The sequence below is a fragment of the Mustelus asterias genome, chromosome 14 (assembly GCF_964213995.1).
Source record: "Mustelus asterias chromosome 14, sMusAst1.hap1.1, whole genome shotgun sequence".
In the NCBI taxonomy this organism is placed as follows: Eukaryota; Metazoa; Chordata; class Chondrichthyes; order Carcharhiniformes; family Triakidae; genus Mustelus; species Mustelus asterias.
The window spans coordinates 94,169,031-94,193,971 of NC_135814.1; the positions used below are offsets into that span (position 1 = coordinate 94,169,031).

At 44.5% G+C, this 24,941-nt stretch overlaps 1 protein-coding gene across 1 annotated transcript in view; it reads left to right on the forward strand.

The window, feature by feature from the left end:
• spag16 (sperm associated antigen 16) overlaps positions 1-24,941 on the forward strand; it is a 926,172-nt gene that overhangs the window by 685,024 nt on the left and 216,207 nt on the right. Inside the window, exon 14 of the mRNA XM_078227730.1 lies at positions 19,431-19,496. Coding sequence (XP_078083856.1) covers positions 19,431-19,496 — 66 coding nt within the window. The remainder of the gene's footprint in view (positions 1-19,430; positions 19,497-24,941) is intronic.

The window sequence follows — 24,941 nt, forward strand, 5'->3', positions numbered from 1 at the left end:
CAATGGAAATCTTCATTGACCTCGGGTGGGAATTTCTGGTCTCGCTCAAGTGAGGCTGTAAAATCCTGCCCAGATTTGGCAAAACAATAAACTGAATTTCATAAAAAGTTGAGGCATTACAGTGTGAAACAATTGCTGAATAAACGTAAAGCAAAGCCGTAGAAATACATTGTTAAGTTAAAAAAGAGTAATCAATAGAAATGAGCAGAATGTTGGAGTGTCAGTGTATGTAGGTGGGTGGGTGGATGTGTGCATGTGGTATGTGTTGGTGTGTGGCAGTGAATGTGAGCGATAAAACTGAGACTGGGCGTAAGGCAGACTCACATTCATCCTCTCCCACTCATTCAATCTAAAGAGAATGGGATCCAAAAGCTGAAAGAGAAAATACATTTCAGGGAAATGGCAAAATAGAATGGGAGTGGGATTAACTTAATTGAAAGGGCTGGAATACATGCAGTGGGCCAAATGGCCTACTTTTGTACTGCACCACAATGTTCTCTGAATAAAAGGGAATGTTGAACAAGTGAGATGAAGAAGGATGGGAAAAGACTTGTTTGGAGCATAAGTACTGTTGGATTGAATGGCTTGTTTCTGTGCTGTAAACACTATGTAGTACTATATGGTTTCTCGAGGAAAGCACTATTTCTTTTGGACAACTAAGACTGTTTTCCATCAGTTTTGACAGTAGCATCTCCAGAGATGTGTCAATATTTGGACGTAACTCCTGCCAGTGTGCCATTAGTAACAGATAGTATCAGTATTCTCATATCTGCAGGGATTCCCCCTGTGGTGTATAAATATTTGCTGGCAGTCTCTGGGTCTCTGATAATATTTGCAGAAGTTTACTATAAAGTACAGTTTGAAAATCACTGAGTTAGATCGTGTCACGTTACTGGAAAATGTTATTTGGGAGGAAGCTGTTACTCCATCTGAATACTAATGATAAGAGCACACAGTTGAAAAGTGGGAAAACAGGTGAATTGAGGATAAGTACAATCACAAGATAGACTGTGATCGAAAGAGAAGTAGCAGAAAAAAAGGTGCTGAATCAGCATACTTAATGAATAATGGACCTTAATGAGATTAACATCAGATTGTCAATGAATATCTCTGAAATAGACTGAAGTTAGAAGTGGATCAATAATAGAATATCAGCTATCTACCTTGTGTGTGCAATAGACTGGCAGCTGAAAAGCAGTAAATACAAGGTAATTTATAACAGGAGACTGAAGGAAGCTAGGAAAACACTATAATGAATAATGGTTAATCTCCAATGACACAATCTCTATAACTGTGTTTCGTGCTCTCTGGTTCTGTCTGTTTCTGTTTGTCTTTCACTCTTTCTGTCCGTGTCTCTCCATATATATAATTTGTAGTGTTAGCTGGGGCTCAATTGTTGCCACTTTTGTTTCTGAGTCAGAAGATTGTGGGTTGAAGTTCCATTGCAGGACTTGATCACACAACTCAAGGCTGACATTCCAGTTTTAGGACTCAGTACTGTTGGAGGTACTGTACTTATAATGACAAGATAACCATGACCTGCCTTGTCTGCTCTTTCAGGTGGATATCATACTTCCAACGGCACTAATTTGAAGACAAGTAACAAAGGTATTCCTGGTGTCCCAAGGAATATCTATCCCTGGCAGCTAGGTTTCGTACATTACAACAGCTACTGTATTTGAAATGTATTTCATTGGTTACAAAGTACTTTGGGATACCTGTTGTGTTGAAAGGTGTTACGAACAGGGAGGGGGTCATTTCAAACAGCACTGTTTCCTCTTACTACCTGACCATAAGCAGAAGATATTTTGAATTACTTTATTCTTTACAAATAGGTGATGGTGTATTTTCCCAATCCCTCGGTTTTTGTGTGATCCAATCCAAACCGAGGTTAGGATTAACATAGCATAGTTCATTGTACATATTCAAAACCCACAAACAGGGGTGTTCAGGGCTTCCCCCTCCACATTCAAATAGTAAAGGGAGGGATAGAGGAAAGGAGGTTTACAGCATAAGGACAACAGAAAAACTGAATATTAGTTCATGTGAGTTCCAGAGTCCTAAAGTCAGAGTCCAATAAGCAAGGCTTTCAGGTAGGCATTCAGTGGCATTTGAAGCTTGGCTGACTGGAGCCCAGTGTTGTAACATTTGCTTTTCCAGGTTGCGTTGATGCTACAATATGAAGTTGATACACAGAGATTGCATCAGTTCTGTAGGCAATGATACAAGATTTTCCAGTAAAGTCAGGTTAGATGGGCCAGTATTCTAAATCAGACAGAGCTTGTTTCTGTGCAGCCTTCTTGTTGGATATTAAACAGCTCAGAGAGGTAATATTAAACTGCCAAAAAGTCCAGAGTCATGTGATTTTCCTTCACAGTGACTTTAACAAGGAATGTTTATCCAACATCTGGAATTTAGCTTTGTTTTTAGAACTGATAATGTCTCAGCCATTATATGTTGAAAGGGGTACAACTCGTGTTGAGGTTCTGGTGTTTGGGATGACATTGTTTCAATTGACCCACAGACTCCGCTAGCAAGGTTGGCTTATCAAATTGAGGTGGCATTCCTGTAACTCCCTTTGAAATTGGTCTGCACTTTCTCAGGTAGTCTGTTAGAAGCTCCTTCAGCATGACAACATGTAATATTCCCATAACTGAGAAGGGAATTCTTTTGTTCTGGAGACCGTTGGGGATAATTTTCGGACAGAGGGTCTTAAGTGTCTCTGTTCAGCAGAGAAAACCCATTTAAAAATTAGAAATAATCATAAGGATCATAAGGATAAAGATTTTAAATATGTACAGGGTTGGGTTTCTGTTCCATGTTGGAGCAACCCAACAAAGGTATTCTATAAGTGCAAGTCTGTGATACATTCACTATCAGCAAAATATCTCACTATTCCATGCCTGTAATGTCTTCCCTTTCCTCTGAGCAGACTTTTATGTGGCACACATCTGACCTGGAAGTGTGTGAAACAGCGCGTGCTGATGTCAGGCACGCATCCTAATGTCATCGTGCACTTACATGATGTTTTGGTCAGCGGGCGCAGGCATGGATCAGTAGCACGCTCACTGACATCAATGGAGTCACTTAAAGTATCATTCTCCAATTGACCACAATATTATGTTGCCCGTGTGATTTTTAGGTCAGCGCACAGGCAGCCAATCCGTTTATGTAATTTGTTCAAAGGTGGAAAAAAAAGATGGCTGGAGCAAAGGCAGGATGGGGAGTTGCTGAGAGTTTGGTAGGGGTTTGGTTTGGAGCATGTTTTTCTGCATTCTTTGGAGTGTTCAGCATATTCTGAAGCTTTCGGGATATTGCAGACTTCTTACATCAGAGATTTGGTCCCTCTGTCACACTCAGTGCATGGGTCAGCCCCATTAACATCTCTGCAGGTGAGTATAGTGTACTCTGCAGGGAGCACCTCTTCCTCTGAGAAGGACAGCAGGCAAAGAGAGAGGAGGCCAGGTGAGTGTAGAAGCGTAGGCACAGGGTGCTCAGGGCCAGCAGGAATGGCAAGGAGGATGTCCCCACAGAAGATGCCACTACCCAGCTGCCAGGGTACATAGGCAGCAATCCAACTACTTTGACATGACAGAGGTCCAGTGCCACAGGATGTTCTAGCTATTCAGGGAAGCCGTCACCACCATATGCCAAATGATTGGGCTGGAAGTAGTCTCCAATTCTGTGGGTGAAAACCCAATACCCGTGGCTCTCACGGTCTCTGTGGCACTTAACTTTTATGCCTCTGGATTTTTTCAGGACTCAGTGAGTGATCTTGGTGGAGTCTTGTAGTCAGCTACACACAGCTGTGTTAAGCTGGTGACTGATGCTCTGTTCAGGCAGGTGAGAACATTCATCCATTTCAGGACGGATCAAGTCAGCCTGGCTGAGCAGGCCAGAGGCTTTGCTGTAATTGCAGGACTCCCCAGGGCATCCAGGGTGCCATTCATTGCACCCATGTGGTCATCAAGGTGCCAGCTGGCCAGCTAGGTAACTTTGTCAGCAGGAAGGGATTTCACTCCATGAATGTTCAGATAGTTTAGATTCTACAGGTCTGTGCAAGGTACTCTGGCAGCTCCCATGCTGCCTACATTCTATGTCACTCACAAGTGCCAAGGCTATGCATGACACCAGATCGCCACGATGGTACGTTGATTGGCGACAGGAGTTATCTTTTGACAAGGTGGCTAATGATGCCTCACAGGCACCCAAACACAGAGGCAGAGGAGAGATATAATCTCTGCCAAGTATGCACAAAGGGGGTTTTGTAATGGACAGTTCACCTGCTGAAGATGAGGTTCCGATGCCTGAATCATTCTGGGAGTGCCCTTCAGTACCCACCTGAGCATGTGTCATTCACCAGCATTGTCTGCTGTGCTCTTCGTAATTTTGTCCTCTCGAGGGAGCGAAACCACCGAACCAGAAGGTCACTGAGACAGGTACACATGTTTCAGATGAGGAAAGCAATGATGACTCAGATACAGGACCCAGACATCCAGATGGCGAGGATGGTGAGGCTGAAAGCAGGGACACCAGGGAGGCAGGGTCACCAGGGAGGCCTTGATTCAACATTTTTCTGGCTAGGCTGGCATGCTTACAGAGTCCATGGTCACCACCTCCAACCAACCCATACTTAACCATGAGCCTACTGTGGCATCACAGCCACAATAATAAAATTTGATGCTCCAAACATCTCTCACCAGGCATTAATGAGGCTAACATCAACCGAATACTCATAGCTTAGAAGCAAACTTATGGTGATTACATGATTGTTAAACAAAGTGAAAACATCCAATCAGATCATTTATAAATTCAAGTGATATAAAAGGGAAAATATAAGCTTCCAGCGCAAACCCATTGCTGTGCTGACTGTGTCTTAAGCTTTTGTTTGTGGATGCTACATCGATGTGCTTTCGCCTCGCTGATGACAGCATTGGAGGCACGTTGCTGACTGTGATGCCCTGTTGATGTCGATGACCTTGGTGGTTGTCCTGTGGCTGGCAGGGCCTGAGCAGGTATCATCTGGGTGGGTGCGACATGGCTGGGCACTACTCAGTAACCGCAGAGTCTGAGGATGGCGCAGTGACTGACACAGAGGTGGCCGCGCTGCTGCCCTCATCTGGGGCACTATGAGAGGAGGCTTCAGAAATGACAACCAGCTTTTCCGCCATTGCTTGCCAATGAAACCCATCTGAGAGACTGGTTGCCGCATCTTTCTCCCTCCTGAGGTCATTGCCTGTGTGAGGGTTTGCAGGTCCAAGCACAACCTCATGAACACCTCTTTCCATTCCTGTAGCTGCCTCTCAATGAGAGTCACCACTTTCTCATGCATGAGGGTGTGTGCTGGGAGCTAACGGTCAACACAGTGCTCATGGTCTACAAGGACTCCTCCATGATAGAGACCGTGGCACGCAGACGCTTAGGGATGTTTGCTGGATCTCCCTGCGCATCCCACATCTAGCATTTGCCATCTGATTGACAACTCCAGAGACTCATTATCTTCCTCTCGGATTCAACATGGTCCTGGTATCCAGCAATCCTCCAATTGCCAGTGCCTTGGGCACTCCTTGCCTCCACCACTTGCACTTTGAACATGATGTGCCCTCATCATTTGTGCACCATCAGCTGAACTGATGCACTATTGCTCAGCGACGTGCCAGTAACTGCACTGGTGCTTGGTGCTGAGAGAAGGTGTGCCACGGGTGCATCTTCCACTGTCACCTGCTTTAGTGTCAATGGACGGTCACTGGCTTCCTGGCTGGCTCTGATCGATGGCTTATCTTGAAAATAGATCACAACTATTAGTCATATCACACAGAGTCAATGCAGCCAAATGCAATTGGCATCAATAGCATCATAGTGGCTCAGTGATTGGTGTATCACTGAAATCCCTAGGAGGGATGAGACACCCATGCAGTCTTTTCACTTTCATCCAGTCGCGCTTCAGCCCACTGGGCTCTTACCTTTCTCAGAGACACCAGCCTCTCCATGACCCGATGACCTCTCACACCACTCGCATTCGAACTCCAGGGCTCCCAGCTCATAGCTGTTGAGGATCACTAGGTTAGACACCCCATCACCAGTGGCAGATCTCTACTTATTCTTGTGGCTCCGTTTCTCCTCCAAGTTAGTCAAAGCTCCATTGAGAGCTCAATTCCCAACTTGAGCAACATACCATGCTGTCCCCCACTCCAGATCACTTGTGAGAATCATGAGAATGTTCCTACCCATATGAACATCTGATGCTTTGATGGACTCAGGGTCTCAGATCTTCTCTCCAAGCTTGAGATACATGGGAGATATGTGCTCTGAGACTCCCTTGAACCCACACACTTGATTGTATCAATGGACAGGCATCCTTCCTCAGTCCCCCAGACTGGACAATGCCCACTCAGTACTCAGCGTTGCTGAGTGCAGAAGGTCATTGAATCTTTTCTGGCATTGGATCCATGTGCACCAGACCAAATCATACCCACTGACCTCAGTTGTCATCCCCGCCCAACCTTCTTTGTGAGGTGGGGTAGCCTCCTCGTTCCATCCCTTGGCATGAGGATGTCCCTCCTGGCTGTCAACACCTGCACAAGGTTTTGAATACAATTGTCAGGGAAACGGGGAGCTTGCTGCCCATCTGAGCTTCTCACCCACCTGGTGTGCTGTCCTGCTGCCACTATTATCTCGCGTTGGCTTCTCCGTTGTCTTCAATGGCCTTTGGGAGCTGCCTTTAAACCTTGTGCCAGGCCACCATTGGACCAGCACTTGCCACACGTCCACTCCCATCAACCCCGCTGACCAATGTGGATGCGATTCATGCTGGCTGCCACTTAAGTGGATAGCCTATGTAACATCGCAATCTTTAATGGATTTCAGGCGGGACCGGGAAACGTGACTGCTTGCAGTCCTGTCTGCTGTTCACGCAAGTCGCGCTTGCAATTCAGGCCTATGTTTCCCATACTTTCCGTATTTCCACCCACATGTTTTGTCTCTACATGTCTCTCTCCTTTTCAATACATTCTTTTCCCTGTTTCCGTTAGTGTCTCATACCCCTGGATCCGAGGAGCCTGTTTCAAAGGTTAGTCTGCATGATGGTTGCAGAAATTATTTCTCTTCCTGGGGAAACCAAATAAACATACGAGGGAGAAAGGAGCAGAAGGTAATCCTGATCGGTTTGCATGAAAAGGGTGGGAGGAAACTAATGTAAAGCATCAACATCAGGGTAAACCTGTTGGACCAAGTGACTTGTTTCCGTGCTGTACATGTAATATAATTCTATACAATGTAAGGGAAAGTCTGAGAGACTGTGAATAGAGCTGGAGGAGATGAGAGATTGAGGAGAAAGAGCATAGGCTCAGAGGAGAAGAATTATTATTGGGACACTCAGACATGAACATGTTTACCTTTGCAGATACCAATAAACATACTAAGGACATAGATAGGCCAACAGAATGGGCAGACATGTGTTGCATGGAATTGAATGCAGAAAAGTGTGATGCATTTTGGCAGAAGGAATAGGAAGAGGAAATATATTCTTAATGGCACATTTCTAATCTAAAGAGGGACCTGTGCATCTTTGAAGGTTGCAAGATGTACTGAGAGAGTGTTTGACAAAGCATATGGGATTTTAGGTACAGGGTATTGAGTACAAATGCTGGCGAATCATGCTGAATGTTTACAAAGCTTTGGTTAGGTCACAGCTAGAATATTGCATTATTTTCTTGTCACAACACTTTAGGAAGGATGTGAGGGTCCTTGAGAGGGTAGAAAGGAAATTTACCAGAATGGTTCCAGGAATGAGGGATTTTACCTGCAAGATTAGGTTGGAGAAGGTGGCTATCTTCCCCTTGGAGCAAAGAAGGTGGAGAACTGAAAAGTGTATAGAAGATTATGGCAGATTTAAGATAGACTGTTGCCATCTCATAAAGACCAGTAACCCAAAAAGAAAGGAATCCCTTAAAGATCCCAACTAAAAGAACCAATGAACAAAACTCCATATTTTTAAACTTTTACTGCAACAGTTGAAGCTAATATCAGTGTGAAATTAACCATGTAACAAAGAAAGGTCTCACAACTATTGTCAGCAACAATCCCAGCATATATGTGGTGCCATGTACAATCCCAACTCTGCTTCTTCTACAATGGATCTCTAATTTTTTCCCACTTTCTGGATTTGACCTTCGAATAGCTTTCACTGGCAACCTTACTTCTATGAGGTCCCCAGTTATAATTAAAACTGACAAGGCACACATCTGTGAATTCCCTCTCCCTCGGGTCACAACAGTCCTGGGGGCGTAACGTTTTAGAGATCCTTTTCAACCAACCATACCCTGGTTCACAACCTGGTCACCTCTGATCGTTAGCATGCCTGAGCTATTCACGCTGTTTTTAGGTGATTGTCCCTCTTAGCTCGCTCATACATTGCTTCCCAAGAGCTCCAGGAGTTCCATTTGCTTCTTATTCCCAAACACAAAACTGGCTTTTTCATTAAAAAATTCTGTTTGCTTCTCCTCAATGCCAGACGTTGTGTGTGAGTTTATTTTTTCCCCCTGCAACACAACAGACTGAAACATGATACCGTCAATTAGATTTTAATTGCCTTATTTGGTTACCCAGATCTTATCTCCATAGCAACTTTGAGTCACAGGTCACCTCTCAGAAATGACCTCGCAGCTAAGAAATCCAATTAGTAATTGTTTTCTCAGAACCAGCTTAATTTCAGTTTATATTAAAAGGATGTTTCACAAATGCAGGCTTCTTGCAAAGTGCAGAGTTCGTCATAAGGCAAAGAAAAGCTGTTTCCATTAGCTGTCCTAAAAGAACTAGGTGATATAGATTTAAGATTTTCAGCAAGTGATGCAGGGGGAATGTGAAAAGAACACTTTTACATAGAGCGTGGTAATTAGCTGGAACCCACTGCCCATTGAAGCGGAGTTGATCATTGATTTTGAAGGGAAATTGGATAGGCACATGAAGAAATAAATTTGCGGGGCTTTTGGAATAGAGTGGGAAATGGGATTGAGTGGATTGCTGTGCAGAGAGTGCCATGGAGTCAATGTGGAATGGACTCCTTCTGTGTCATAATAATACGATCACTTTATGTTTATATACTGTTAGGGCCTTAGACTAGAATCCCAAATTACATTAGGAAGCCAGACTACCTAATTTTTCTATTTTGGCATAAATGTGAGGAAAGGATGCTTTCTCTCCAGAAATAATTATAGATTTTTAAATAGTAAAACAAGCTTTGTTTAATAACACAGTTTAACTATAATTCTAACAAATGAAGCAGCCTAACTATTGCCCATTTGAACAATATTTAAACATGAAAAAAATAACTCAAATTTCTAACTGTTTCAGTTCCAAATAAGCAACACTCTTCTTTCAGACTTAAAAACCACTTTAAATACAGTTAACAACTATAAATATACTTGCTATAAGGAGTGTAAACAGCCTTGAAGCTTTCAGATAGAATTTGTGGAGAGAGCAGCTTGTATTGCTGTCTTTAAACAAACCCAGCCATAACAGAAAGCTGTCTTTTCTCTGCCACATACCTACCTCCTCCCATGAACCACATTATCCTGCATATCTAAACCCACCTTCCATTCCTTTATTCACAAGCCCCTCGGGACCTTTTCTTGTTGTAAACAAAAGTCAGTTAGCCCTCTGCTAAGTCAACACTACAGAGCCAAAATGAGTAATAATCCTGCTTTCCCAGACTGAGCTGAATTCCCCCCAGACATATTGACTGCCTGCAGAAAAAAACTGAACTTTAAAACAGTCCCCTTAAACATAAAAAAAGCAATCACTATCATCACAATACACAGACACTTCAGCATTCAAATTTTGTTGCCATTTGTCTATGCAGCAACTATTCTCTAAGCCTCCAGGATGGCAGGCACAAAGAAGGCGGAGGAATGCTCCCCCCCCCCCCCCCGGCCCCACCCCCTTGATTCCATATTCAGAGAACATGAGCCTCTCCCTCCAAACATCACCGGTTACTGTCCCCTACCTCCCCCTGCTCCCTCCCCCACCTCCTTTGTGCTTAATGATTTTAGGCCATAGTCCCTGTTAAGTGCATGCATGTACAGAACTATGGTGACTTGCCCCTTTTTGTGTGTGTGTGTGTGTGTGTGTGTGTGTTGGAGGAGAGGGTTATCGGGATCACATTATCCATCAGATGAATCATGGTGAGACGATTGTTTAACGGTTGGAGTCCAGGAATCATTGAGTTTACAAGCGTTCTTATCATTACATAGTATATAGTTTTTTTTCCAAAATAAACCTCCTGTTTGTTTATCCACCTTGATGTTCGTCAATTCTTCACTTACATTTGGCAACGAGGTAAAGCGAAACTTTTATTTATCTGCTGTAAGTTGGTAGAACAGTCCTTAAATCACAACACTTTTAAGAAATACTACTGCAACAATTTGTGAATTTCAAAATGCCTTTAACTGGAAAGTTGGAACCATTTGACCCTGAAATAGAGCAGTGGATCCAATATGTGGAGCATTTTTGATTAATTTTTAGGGCCAATAAAATCAGTGGAGGAGAAAAAGCAGAAGGTAATCCTTTTACATGCGGAGCTCAGACTTATCATCTGATTCGAAGTCTGACTTCCCCAGGGGCCAAAATCCTAAAACACTGGAGCAGCTGATCGCACTATCACCCAAAATGATTGGTGAAAATGCAGTGATAGAAATTTGATTTTACAATAACAAACCCAAGGAAGATGCTTGCAGAGTTCATGGCATGGTTAAGATTGAATATTGTGAATTCAGATCGACACGCAATGAAATATTAAGAGATAGGTTGGTTTGTGGTGTGAATAACCTCACCATACAAAAAATACTATTAGCAGAGACAGAACCTAACTTGACAAGAGCATTAGAGCTTGTTCAGGCCACAGAAAACACTGAAAAAGGTGCATTAGAGTTACAAAGCATGCAGTTAGGCAAGGTCAACCAACTTTGACAGGAAATCTTACAGAGCTCGCCCAGTACCCTAAGTTCTACATGAAAAAGTAGAAACTGAGCTCAAGAAGCTGGAGTACATAGGAATAATGAAGCCTGTGCAGTTTTCTGAGTGGGCTGCCCCCTTCATCCCTGTTGTTTATCCAAACTGGACTGTGAAGATAGGTGGAGATTGCAAGCTAACCCTCAACGAAGCAGCAAAGCTGGATTAGTATCCGACACCAAATATCGAAGATCTGTGTGCCAAGTTAGCTGGAGGGTTAACTCATGCCAAACTCGACATGGGTCACACTTCTGAACAGGCAGAGTTATATGAGGCATCTACGAAATTCAATCAACACTCAAAGACTTGTGTCAATATACCCAAATGCTGTTTGGAGTATCTTCAGTGTGTGCCATATTCTCACACACTATCGAAAGCTTGTGACAGGGCCTGGCCAAGGTAGTTGTCTATTTGGGCAATATATTAATTACAGGAGCCTCTGAAGAAGAACACTTGGCAAATTTGGAGGAAGTGTTGAAAAGATTAAAAGAGCAGGGATTAGGCTGAAGAGAGAAAAATGCACATTGAAAGCCCATGCAGTAACATATTTGGGATTCAGGGTCAACACTCAAGGGGTGCATGCTATGGAGGAGAAGGCTAAGACAATCCAGGGAATATCAGCCCCCAGAAATGTATCAGAACTTAAATCATTCTTGGGGATGGTAAATTATTTTGGACAGTTTAATCCCAACCTGTCCATATTGCTGGCACCTTTGCATGTACTTCTCAGGAAGTACCAAAGGTGGCACTGGAATGAACATCAAAAAAAATAATTTGAGTGGTTTAAAATGACATTGCAGTGTTCAAGCCCCTTGGTCCATTTTGATCCTGCAAAAGAGATAGTGCTGACCTGTGATGCCTCGCCCTACAGAAGAGGCATAGTATTTTCCCACAGTCTTGAGGATGGTGTGGAGAGACCTATTGCTTTCAGTTCAAGAACTCTAACAGACGTTGAGAGGGCCTGCTTCCACATCAAAAAGGAAGGTTTGGCTATTATTTTGGGGATAAAAACAGTTTCATCAGAAAGCAAAATAAAAGCACTACTGTGGTATACACACACAGTCCCTGTCTGGGTCTCTAGAACACCTGGGTCGCTCGTTGGTGCACATGACACATCTGCTGATGTGCATCGGGTGGAGGAGGGAACGTCCAAGGCCTCTGACATGCGGGGACCTGCCGGAGGCGAGGACTCACCTGGCCTCAGGCTATATGCTGAGCCACTGCAATCACTTCTCCCTCAGCTGCTGGAGATGCAGCAACAGAGCCAGGTAATGCAGGAGGGACTGCCAGCAACACTGGACCAACTGCAAGACTATTGGGAGGAGCTTTCAGGCGGACCAGTTATTGCCTGTCTTGCGTAGTTCCCAAGCTAACACAGCAAGGGTGGTGTCACGGTGGACAGACTGGGGCAGGGGATCCTCATCATGAGTGGCAGGCTCCAAGCGATGGCCAAGTCACAGCAGGCCACAGCGGAGTCCCAGAGGACCGCGGCTGAGTCACAGCAGGCCACAGCTGAGGACCTTAACAGGCTTATCGAGATTCTGCGGCCCATGGCTGAGAGGCTCGAGAGCTTGCAGGAGACCCAGTGGGACAGTGTTGAGACACAAGTCCTTGGCAGCAGTCCTTGAGAACGTGGCCCACTCACAGAAGGTCATGGCTGAGGGGCTGGCCCAGTGTCTGAGGGTACTTGCTGCTACCATTCATAGATGGCCCCAGATTCAGAGGGCCATCGCTGAGGCCTCATCCGCTATGGCAAGAATGCAGGTGGTCCTCCAGGAATGGCAGTGCCAGGTGACGCCGGAGCTTCTGGAGCTCACTGCAGAAGCACTGCTATCCCATAGAGTGACCCTGCGGCTCACAGGAACCTTAAGGGAGAAGGAAGGGCTTGAGCCTGTGACGGGGCCTTCCACCCAGGAGACTGCGGCAGTAACTACACCTTCTGACTCCCCCCTTCCTGACACCGGGGCATCTCAGGGGAAGCTGGATGAAGACGATGGCATGGATATGTCCGTGACACCCGGAAGCCGGCCAGGCTGTCAAGATCCAGGCTCTCCAGAGGACGATTGCCAAGAGGCCATGGGACGTGGTAGGCAGCTGGCCACCACCACCTCCGATGTATATCCTGCAAAAACACTGAAATATGGTAGTAGGCCACGTAAGATTAAGACGTTTTAACGGCTTGAGTGAAGGAGAACACGAGTTAGATAGAATATTTAGGCAGTTTAAAGTCTCATGTTCACATGTTTTTAGATTAGCATTTATTTTGAAGGCACTTTTATTGGCACCAATAAATATTCTTTCACTCCACACCTGAGACTAACTTGTCTCTGATTAGCCTTCAAGAGGAATGAACTTACCCCCATGGTTGCTGGAGGGACCCTGCATATTGATTTCAGTGGGGGAGGCCCCTGTCACGCTCTGTCACTGCTACTGTGAAAATCAAGGCGCTCAAATAAATCACTGACTACAGCATGTGGCTTGCATTGGCACATTGGCAGCGACTTACAACATCTGCCATGGCTTCCCCAGAACCCAGGAGAGATTCCCTTCACCCCAGCAACACCGCCCCCCCGCCCCCCCCCCCCCCCCCCCACCCCCCACCGCCCGCCCACCCCACCTGCTCCAGGACGATATCAGGGGGCTATATTGGAGGGCCCTGCCACAGCGGTCCAGGCACCTGAACTGCATTTTGAGGAGCCCTATGCACCACTCCACTTTTGACCAGGTGGCAACGTGGGCCTCATTATATCGGGTCTCCGGCCTACAAGCCAAGTCTGAAGCGGGTACCTCATGTCCCCCATAAGCCATTCCTGCACCCTGGGGTCCTCCTCAAAGACTTCCAGGATATCGGAGCTCCTCAATATAAAGCTATCATGTATGCTGCCTGCCAGGGTGTCAGACACAGACGTGCAGTTGATGGTCACACATTGATGGAATGGAAGCCCTTTCTATTCATGAATCTTCCAGGATTTTTCACCAGTGCCTTGAGGGCGATGTGGGTGGCGTCTATCGCCCCCTGCACATTTGGTGTCCCCATGATGGCCGCGAATGCTGCAGCCTGGACTTCCTGCTGGGTCTGGCCCAGGTCAATTTAATATACTGGCCAGTCCGGGCATACAGGGCATCCATGACCTCCTTCACACACTTGTGGATGGATGATTGTGAGATGCCACAAAGGTCTCTACAGGCGGTCTGGAAAGACCTGATGCCACAAAGGTTTAAGGCAGCTGTCACCTTCACAGCCACCGGGAGTGGGTGCCCCCTGAGCCCTGAGGTACCAGGTCCTGCAACAAATGTCACAGGTGACGCATTGTCTCCTTTCGGAGCAGGAGTGGTACACGATTTCCGACACTTGATCAAAGGAGATACACATGCGGAATTGCCGAGGTCTCCGCTCTCTCCTTCTCCTGCCACCGCCTCTGCAAAACGAGCGTGATTATGTCATAAAATTCCGCCCCATAGCTAATATGAAAGTATAGTTCAACAGTTTGGAATAGCAGCCGTTTTAAGTTTTGGAACTATATAAAGTCTGTTTGTGAATAGCGAGGGGGTTCTTGGCTAAGGCAAGACAAAGAGGAAGGGATTAAGAAGTCAATTGCTATTTTGTTGAAAGAGTCTTGGCAATCTGCAAGTATTGTACCTGCAGAACCGGTGGGGAATAGTCTACTGCAGAAACCATCGCAGCTGCTAAACCCAATCTTAACTTTCAACCCCTTCATTTTGGAAAAAAGGAGTTCAAGAAATGGTTCTGCAATGATATCACACAGCAACTGATGTGAAATCTCATCTTTAAGTACCTTTTTATCCTTATCTACTTTTAATCTTTTTACCTGTAATTTAATTAATCGTTTTATCATTCTTACCAAAGTAACTTCCAGCAGTAGTTTTTATAATAAACTTCCCTCATCTTGATTAAGACTAAAGCTTGTCTGGTGGGCTAATTTCAAATTGAGCCACTTATAAATTAAAATGGAGCTACGTACATAAGGACAAATTCTCAGCCCGCAGTCACCTCAAGGAGATGTCGTTCATGTGATCAGGATTATGGATCAATGGATGGAATCTGTACTGAATCTACGAGGGAGAGTTGGTTCAGACTGGACAGAGAGGCTAAACAGGATGAGACCTCAATTTGGTCAGGCTTAAAATGATGAGCAGGAAACCAAAGAGGTTTATGGCACAGGAGAAGACCATTTGATCTATTTTGTGTCATTCATTTGTATTTCAAAACTAACCCAATTGTGCCCTCCATGCCCACCATGTCCTCCATGCCCACCATGTCCTCCATGCACACCATGCCTACCATGCACATTTCTCTGTTTCAAATAATTTTCCATTTTCGCCTGTGATAGGTTTGCCCCAACTTTGTTCAGTGTGTTGCATGCTCCAATAACCCATTGCACAAAGAACATTCTTCCAGCATCTCAATCATAGAATCATAGAATCCCTTCAGTGCAGAAGGAGGCCATTCGGCCCATCAAGTCTGCACCAACCACAATCCCACCCAGGCCCTGTCCCCATAACCCCACCTATTTATCCCAGCTAATCCCCCTGACACTAAGGGGCAATTTAGCATGGCCAATTCACCTAACCTGCACATTTTTGGACTGTCGGAGGAAACTGGAGCACCCGGAGGAAACCCATGCAGACACGGGGAGAATGTGCAAACTCCACACAGACAGTGACCGAAGGCTGGAATTGAACCTGGGTCCCTGGCGCTGTGAGGCAACAGTGCTAACCACTGTGCCACCCATCTCAGTCACCCATTCTCTTAGAAACAATTTTTAATGAATGACCTCTCTTCATTGGCTGCCCAACCTGTGGAAATAGCCTTTCCTTATTTATTTTGTCAAATGTCCCCATTGTTTTAAAAGTCCTGATTAAATCTTGAAGCTTTTGTTGCTCCAAGGGACATTGGCACAAGAGGAAAAACTGGCCTGTGCTACACAAGTACTTGAGAGATTGATTTTGGGTGGAAATTTCCGCTGTCCGATCTCTCTCCTAAAGTATGTTGGTTGTCAAACTGGAACCCAGTGACTTCTGAATGTTTTGACATGTACATTAGTCCTTTAAGGATGCTTATTGTGGGATCTATTGCTTCCATTAGGACTCTCCTGCAGAAACTGGAAGGAACATTTGGAGCATGTGCTGTGCTCAGATATACTGGGTTAGCTGTGGTCTTATCAACAGTGCTTAAAGAAGCTGCTGGAGGCCTTGATGAAAAGAAATGATTTTCATTTTTAGTAAGCCTTAATGTGGAGCCAGAAGGAGTAGGCAAGTTTGTCCTGGCTTCACTCTGGTACTGCTACTGATCATATAGCTGATCGGTGTTTGCAGATTGCCGGTTTGATGGAAACATGATCCAGGTGTACGCCGACTTCTTGCCACTTTCCCACACACAAACCAATGTCGCTGCTCAATATCTCTTTTCATATCTATAGCGTCCCTCCATATCATTGTAGAATCAGACAGAGAGAGGCCATTCATCCCATTGTGCCTGTGCCAGGTCTTTGAGGGCTGGATTTTATTGGCCTTTGGTTGTTAAATACCTGATAGCCAGCTGAAAGATGAAACCAGAGCAAACCTTTTCTCAGTATGGATAATATTCACAGAATGAAACAATACTAATTTATAGCTCCTATCTCAACTCTTGCCCCAATGGCAGTGAGTGTCTCTTTACCTATGCTCAAGTAACTACCCAATCAATGTTCTCCACCTGCAGAATTGGTATGCAATTAACATTGGGACCCCAACGCTGGACCAAAAAGCGGGTGCGGAGGCCACATTGCCAGCAGTGTAACTGGCTCCGAGACTTTACACAGATGACTTTCCTGTTGAATTAAGGATGGTGAGTGGGCTCCTGATGCTGCCAGCCCAATCAGAGGGGCTCTGAAGTTTTGCAATGCCACTGCTGAGGCAGGCTGGAGAACTTAGGAAGTGCCTTAAAATGGAAGTGCCCATATAAAAATTAAACTTATGAAGCTGACGTAGGAAGATCGCATTGAGCAGAGAGAAAATCCCTCCAGATAGCCCATCGGGGCTGTAGGGAGAGCCTTCCTGACCCGCGGCATTCTTTGGGTCATGGAGTCTCTGGGTTGCCATAAAGAGGCCACCTCCATGAAGCTGACAGAGTTCCCCACACAGTGGGGATTACCTCGCGACTGGTGAAATGCTGCCAGACCATCGAATGGCTCATACAGGGACCTTAATTATGCAAACAAGATGCTCATCTCTGACCCCCTCCCTCCTCTGTTTCCACTACCCAGGGGCTGGTAAAATGTAGTCCTCGGTTCTGAGTTCTGAGGAAGGATCATTTAGATCTAAAACGTCAACTCTGTTTCTCTCCACAGGTGCTGCCAGACCGGCTGAGTTTATCCAGCATTTTCTGTTTTTATTCCTGAAACAGCTGTCTAGTTTGTCCCATGTCCCTGCTTTTTCCCCAAAATCCTGCAAACTTCTCCTTTCTCAGGATTTATGTAGTTCTCTTTGATAGCTGCTTTTGAATCTTTTCCTCCACCCTCTCAGGTGGTGCTTTCCAGATCTTTCCAATTCACTGAGTAAAACAAATTCTCTTCATATCCCCTCTGGTTCTTTTGCCAATTATCTTCCAATCTGTTTTGTCTAGTTACTGATTTTCCAGCCACCTGAACGTTTCTTGCAAAATAGTCTGCCGAACTCCCTCATAACTTTGAGCATCTCAGTTAAATTTTCTCATCGCCTTCTTCGCTGTACGGAGAACACCTGGTGAATCTGACTTGACTGTTCTCCCTTGCTTTAATATCCCCGTTAACTCTCGAAAAATCCCTCCATAATTAAAAAAACTCCATTAAATTCCTTAGCTCTCTCTGCTTCAATGGAAATAGTCACAGTCGCTCAAGTGTCCCTTCATATTTGAGCTTTTTCAGCATCTCCCTGGTACTAACATCAATGACTGCCTCCTCCATGGCTGTCAGCTCCTGCGTTGCTGGGGGTGGCTTCTATTGCTTTCTGAGCTCTCTATCCTGCAGTAATTCAACTTGCGCTGCAAGAATAGTAAAGAAAGCCATGCATTTTTTATTGCATTTTTCATAACCTCAGGATGTGCCAAAGCGAATTTACAACTAATAAAATTCTTAAGGTGGAAATTTCCAGCCCTTCCCACTGGTGGGATACACCAGTCCCACCAAAGGCGACCTTCGCAGCGGGTTCCCCAGTGGTGGAACGGGCGAGCCATGCAAAGTGGTGTAGATGTCTGCGGGACCAGAAGATCCCGCTGGTGGTTGATGGCAAGCCGCCTCCTCTGCCAGAAATCATGCCACTGGGGGCTGGAAAATCCCACCCTTAGTGTAAAACGTTGCAGTTACAGCTGTCAATGCAGATGGACAGACTAGTGAAGGATTGGGAGTGATCCACCCCAGCTGACAGGCAAGAAGGTACCTCTTTAAATACATGTATTTTACCCTGCTCTGGTACAATGTATGTTTCCATTTTGGGCACTGAATGAGTGAGTGTGTGACCAGGCAGAGACTGAACATCAAATAAAAAATGATACTGTCCATGACTTTGGGTGCAGTCTCTAAAACCACTCTCCCCTATTCACTCTACTTCCTCCAGTGCCTGGAGTTGGAGGGCCCTGTACTCATTGGGAAATGGGTAAGAATCCGAGGTTTGGATAGCCTTCTCTAGTTCTGAATTGTTCTGCCCTTCTTATGTGTAGTTTTGTCCTTTAAGCAGATATTGAAATTAGGAAGAATGGAGAGAGTGAAGTAAGTTGGGAGCAGGCTCATGTGGAATATAAACCTCGCATGGACCTTTTGGTCAAATGGCCTGTTTCTGTGCTGTAAAGTCTGTGAAATTCTATGTAAGGCTCTCAGGAGGTTGCAAGAATCATGGTTAAAATCGGCCCTTGGATTGTAAAGCTGAATGCCAAAATTATATTTAATTAGGTGATATTTTAATGCTCTGCAGGCCTTTGAAAAATTCTGTTTCATCTCCAGAACATAGTGAAAGCTTTTCAAGTCCACTATTCATGTATTTTTTATTTCATTGTCAAACCTTAAACTCAATTAAGTTTGACGCAGGTGCTTCCATTAATGCCTCTCCGAAAAGACTGATCAGGTTTAGCATCTAATGCTGCATTCGTGGCTTCCTTTGAGATTTATCATTTGGAAGTGAATGCAGGCAAGACAGCAAATTGCACTCTTTTGTGCAAGCAAGCATCCTAGCCTCTGAAAGATGGGACCCTACGTAGGTGTGAATTAAAAGATGCTGAAATCTGACTGTAATGGTGAGCAAAACTCTTTCTGTCATATGTCCTGCAACACACTTTAAGTATAATTAGAGATTTTTTTTCCAAACTTCAATCATTACCAACCCACCCACAAATTAATAATTGAAAAGTTGAGTAAGTACTTCATAAAAGTATTTTCTTTTTTATTCTGCAGGGACTGTGCGCTCAAACTTTCTTCGGTCACCTGCACTCCTGCAATGATGCCACCTTTAACCTGAGGGTGAGTTCTTCCTGCCTGTGTTTATTTATATAGAAGCCAAAATTATAATCAAATTAGTCAACACATTTCAAAAATGAAGGTTATGCTTGACCAACCTTACTAAATTCTTTGAAGAAGTAACAGAAAGAGTAAAGGGCTAATGCGATAAATGTGGTATATTTGCCAGAATTCTACTGTCCTGCCCACCACAGGAATCAGAGCGGGTGAGGGACGGACAATGGGAAACTCCATTGACCTTGGGCAGGATTTTCCGGTCTCGGATCGAGCGAAGCCGTAGAATCCCACCCATTGGGTTTTCAAAAAGCCTTTGATAAAATAATGAACAGTAGACTCACGACTAATTTCAGGGGCAATAGAAATGTTGCATAATTACCTTGCCTCAGTATTTACAGTAGAAAAGAAGGACAGCTTGCTGGAAGCCCCAAGGAAATTAATAGTGGATCGGGGAAAGGGTCCAAGTAAAATTAACATAAGCAAAACATCGATAATGAAGAAATTAATGGAACTAAAGAGTGACAAATCCCCAGACCTAACGGTTTGCATCCGAAAGGTGTCAAAGGAACTGGGAAGAATACAGTAGATGCCCTAATTATAATCTTTCAGAGTTCCCTAGATTCAGGAGCCATCCCTCTGGATTGCAAAATTGCTCATGCCATTCAATTTTTTAAGAAGGGTGAAAGTGGAAAACCAGGGAATTACAGACCAGTTAGCTCAACATCTGTGGCAGGGAGATTATTGGCATCTATAATCAAGGATAGGGTAACTGAACATCTTGAAAATTTTCAGTTAATCAGGGAGAGCCAGCACGGATTCATGACAGGTAGATCATGCCTAACGAACCTCAGTGATATTTTGAAGAGATGACTAAGGTAATGGACAGGGGAATGTGTATGAATGTTACTCATATGGACTTCCAGAAGGCATTTGATAAAGTCCCACATAAGACACTGTTAACTAAGGCAGAAGCCCACAGAATTGAGAGCATGTTACTGACATGGCTGGGAACTTGGTTGAGTGACAGCTGACAGAAAGTAGGGATAAAGGGTAGGCACTCAAATTGGAAGGATGTGACAAGTGGTATCCCACAACAATCTGTGTTAGCGCCTCAATTATTCACATTATTTATTGGCGACTTGGATAATGGCATAAAAAGTCATATATCCAAATTTGCTGATGACAGTAAGTTAGGCGGCATTGTAGACCGTGTAGATGACAACATAAAATTACAAAGGGATATTGATAGACTGGGTGAATGGGCAAAACTGTGGCAGATGGATTTCAATGTAAGCAAATGTGAGATTATCCATTTTGGACTGAGAAAGGATAGACCAGGTACTTTCTATCTGGTATGAAGTTAAATACAGTGGATGTCCAAAGACACTTGAGAGCTTAGGTGCATAGATCTTTAAAATGCCATGTACAGGTGCAGAAAATAATCATGAAGGCTAATGGAATGCTCGCCTTTATACTAGAGGACTGGGGTATAATGATGCAGAAGTTATGCTGCAGCTATACAAAACCCTGGTTACACTTCACTTGGAGTATGGTGAGCAGATCTGGGCACCACTGGTCTTGGAGAAAGAACAGCGTAGGTTTACAAGAATTATACCTGGACTTCAAGGGTTAAGTTTACTCAGAGAGTGGTTGGGTTGTGGAATGGACTGCCTGCAGTGATAGTGGAGTCAGACACTTTAGGAACATTTAAGTGGTTATTGGATAGGCACATGGAGCACACCAGGATGATAGGGAGTGGGATAGCTTGATCTTGGTTTCAGATAAAGCTCGGCACAACATCGTGGGCCGAAGGGCCTGTTCTGTGCTGTACTGTTCTATGTTCTATATAGTTATGAAGATAGGTTATTCAAGTTAGGCCTGTTTTCTGCAGAATTCAGAAGGTTAAAAGGCAATCTGATAAAAGTCTTCAAGATAGTAACATGAAAAGACAGGGTAAATAGAAATAAACTATTTTCACTGGTTGGAGATTCTAGAACTAGGGGCATAGTCTAAAAAACTAGGGCCAGACTGCTCAGAAGAGATGTTAGGAAACACTTCTACACACAAAGGATGGTAGAGATTTGGAACTCTCTTTCACAAACGGCAGTTGATGTTAGATCAGTTGCTAATTTTAATTCTGAGATAGATAATGTTTTTTAAGCAAAGGTATTAAGGGATGTGGGCTAAAGGCAGGTGTAAGGAAGTAGGCCACAGTTCAGTCATGATCTCATTGAATAGCGGAGCAAGCTCGAGAGGCTGACTGGCCTACTCCTGTTCCTTTGTTCCTTTGTTCCAAGATTGGATTGCAAGCCAGCAACCAAACAGAAAGCAAAGAGTAGAAGTTAAGGATACTGTTACACAGGGCAGAATGTTGTGGTGAAGGCAACAGGAATTTCACCTACTGGCTGGAGAGCCAGCAAAAGACGCGTGTTACCTCCTTTGTGGAAGGCCTGAAAAACCATGCGCTGACCAATTAGTTGAGAGACCATTGGTGAGCCTTTCCCCAGGATTAAGATCCAGGGACAGAGTTCTCATTTGCCGAGAGCTGCCAGCCAGTCAGAGGCTGGCAGCTTTTTTGCTCAGCAGCATCACTGGGGAGGTAGTGGCTCCAGATGGAACGATAATGATAGCCACTGGAGGCCCGGGTCGTACAATGACCTCAGCCAGATAACCATGAAGGTGTTTCACGAGGTGGTGTTTCAGGCTAGGGGCATTCAGGAGGCCAGGAGGCATCTGCCTCAGTTGAAAGAACTTCATTAGATCCATTTTTCATGTTGGGCTAGCGACTATAGAAATAGGAAAATAGGCAAATGAATGTATGGCTCAAGAGTTGGTGAAGGAGGGAGGGTTTTAGATCCCTGGATCACTGGGACCATTTCCGGGGAAAGTGAGACAGGTATAAATTGGACGGTCTGCACCTTAACCACATGGCCAAAATCCTTGCAGATAGCTTTGCTAGTGCTGTTGGGAGGAGTTTAAATTAGTTTGGCAAGGGGAGGGACTTAGAGCATTAATAAAATAGACACATCATGCCATAGTAAAGAAAGCAAGTCAGAGTGAGTTCAGCCATGTTGAGTCTCCAGAGAGTAAGGCAAGGCCTGATGGTCTTTACTTGAATGTCAGGAGAATAATAGGTGAGACTGATGAGTTAAGAGCATGGATTAACACATGAAAGTGTGATATTGTTGCCGTCACAGAGACATGATTGAGGGAAGGGCAGGACTAGCAACTCAACATTCCAGGGTAAAGGATCTTTAGGTGAGACAGAGGAGAGTGTAAAAAGAGAGGTGGTGTTGCACTATTAATTAAAGGAGTATATTACTGCAATAAGGGGTGATGATGTCTTGGAAGGGTCTTTGTGGGTAGAACTTAAGAATATAAAGGGGCAGCCACATTACTGGGAGTGTATTATAGGCCCCCAAAGAGTCAGCGGGAAACAGAGGATCAGATATTTAGACAGTTCACTGAGGTGTGTAAGAATTATAATCAGGTATTTATACCTGGGGATTTCAGCTTCTCCAACAAAAATTGAGAGTCATAGTGCAAAGGGTTTGGGACACATTTCTTAAAATGAATTCGGGGAGCTTTTTGTTTCAATGTGTGGAAGGACCTTCAAGGGATGGAGCACTGCTGGATCTGGTTACAGAGGAACGAAGCTGGGTAAGTGTTCAATGTGGCAGTGGGGGAGCGTTTCAATGATAGTGACCACAACACAGTATGGTTCAAGTTTGTTACGGACAAGGAAAAAGATGACCTGCAAAAGAAGACTTTGAATTCGGGAAAGGCAGATTTTAAGAAGATAAGGCACGATCTGTCCAAAGTTGACAGGAAATAGCTCCTTGCGGGAAAATGTACAGTGGAGCGGGGGGGGGGGGCATTCAAAAAGGAGCTAGGGAGAGTACAGGTCCAACATGTACCCTTTAGGGAGAAATGTAGGAGCCATAAGTTCAGAGAATCCTGGATGAATAGAACAATTCAGGACCGGATGAGGAAAAAGAGAAAGGCTTTTAGCAAGTCCAAAGGCTGCAATTCATAGTAAGAATATAGTAAGAAGTCTCACAACATCAAGTTAAAGTCCAACACGTTTATTTGGAATCACGAGCTTTCAGAGTGCTGCTCCTTCATCAGGTGAGTGGAGTTTGTGGTTCCAAATAAACCCGTTGGACTTCCAAAGCTTGTGATTCCAAATAAACCTGTTGGACTGCCAAAGATCGCACAAATCGACAGCTCCTCTGTTGGATTTTAACCTGGTATTGTGAGACTTCTTACTGTGCCCACCCTAGTCCAACGCCGGTATCTTTACAACCTAGAGGAATATAGGAAGTATAAGAGGGAACTTAAGAAAGCAATTAGAAGAGCAAATAGGAGCATGAGAAAGGATTTGTGAACAAGATCATGGAGAATCCTAAGATATTCCATAAATTCATTAAGAAGAAGTTAACGAGGAAAGGAGTAGGGCCAAGGGGGCAATCTGTGTGTGAAGCAGTAGGACATTGGAAGGGTGTTAAATTAATACTTCTGAATGGTCTTCACTCAGGATAAGGAGGACATAGGTACAGAATTCAGGAAAAGGGACTGTGAGGACCTTGAGTAGTTTGAAATAGGAAGTAAGGAGGCATAGGAGGCTTTGATGGGCTTAAAAATGGGCAAATCCACAGGCCTGGATGAATTGCATCCTAGGCTGCTGCAGAAGGCAAGGGAGGAAATTGCAGGAGCTTTGACACAAATGTTTAATTCCTCTCTGGCCAAGGGGGAAGTGCCAGAGGACTGGATGATGGCTAATGTGGTTCCATTTTCAAGAAGGGTGGTAGAGATGAGCCAGGGAATTACAGTCCAGTGAGTCTCACGTCAGTGGTAGTGAAACTATTGGAGAAAATTCTGAAAGAGAGGATTAATCTCCACTTGGAAAGGCATGGGTTGATTAGGGATTGTCAGCATGGTTTTGTCAGAGGGAGATCATGCCTAACAAATTTGATAGATTTTTTCAAAAACGTGATCAGGTGCGTGGATGAGGGAAGATGAGGGATTTTGTTTATATGGATTTTAGCAAACCTTTGACAAGGTGTCCTACATGGGAGACTAATTTAGAAGATTGAAGCACATGGAATTCAGGGAGATTTGGTGAGATGGATTTGAAACTGGCTTAGTAATAGATCACAAAGGGTAGTGGTAGAAGGCTGTTTGAGTGACTGGAGGCCAGTGTCCAACGGTGTACTGCAAGGTTCAGTGCTGGGTCACTGATTGTTTGTTATATACATAAATTATACAGATGAGAATGTGGGGGGAATGATAAGTAACTTTGCAGATGACACTAAGATTGGTAGGGTGGTTAATAGTGAAGAAGAAGGTTGTAGGTTACAGGAAGATATAGATGGGTTTGTCAAATGGGCAGAGCAGAGGCAGGTGGTATTTAGCCCTGGTAAATGCAAGGTGATGCATTTTGGAAGAAGT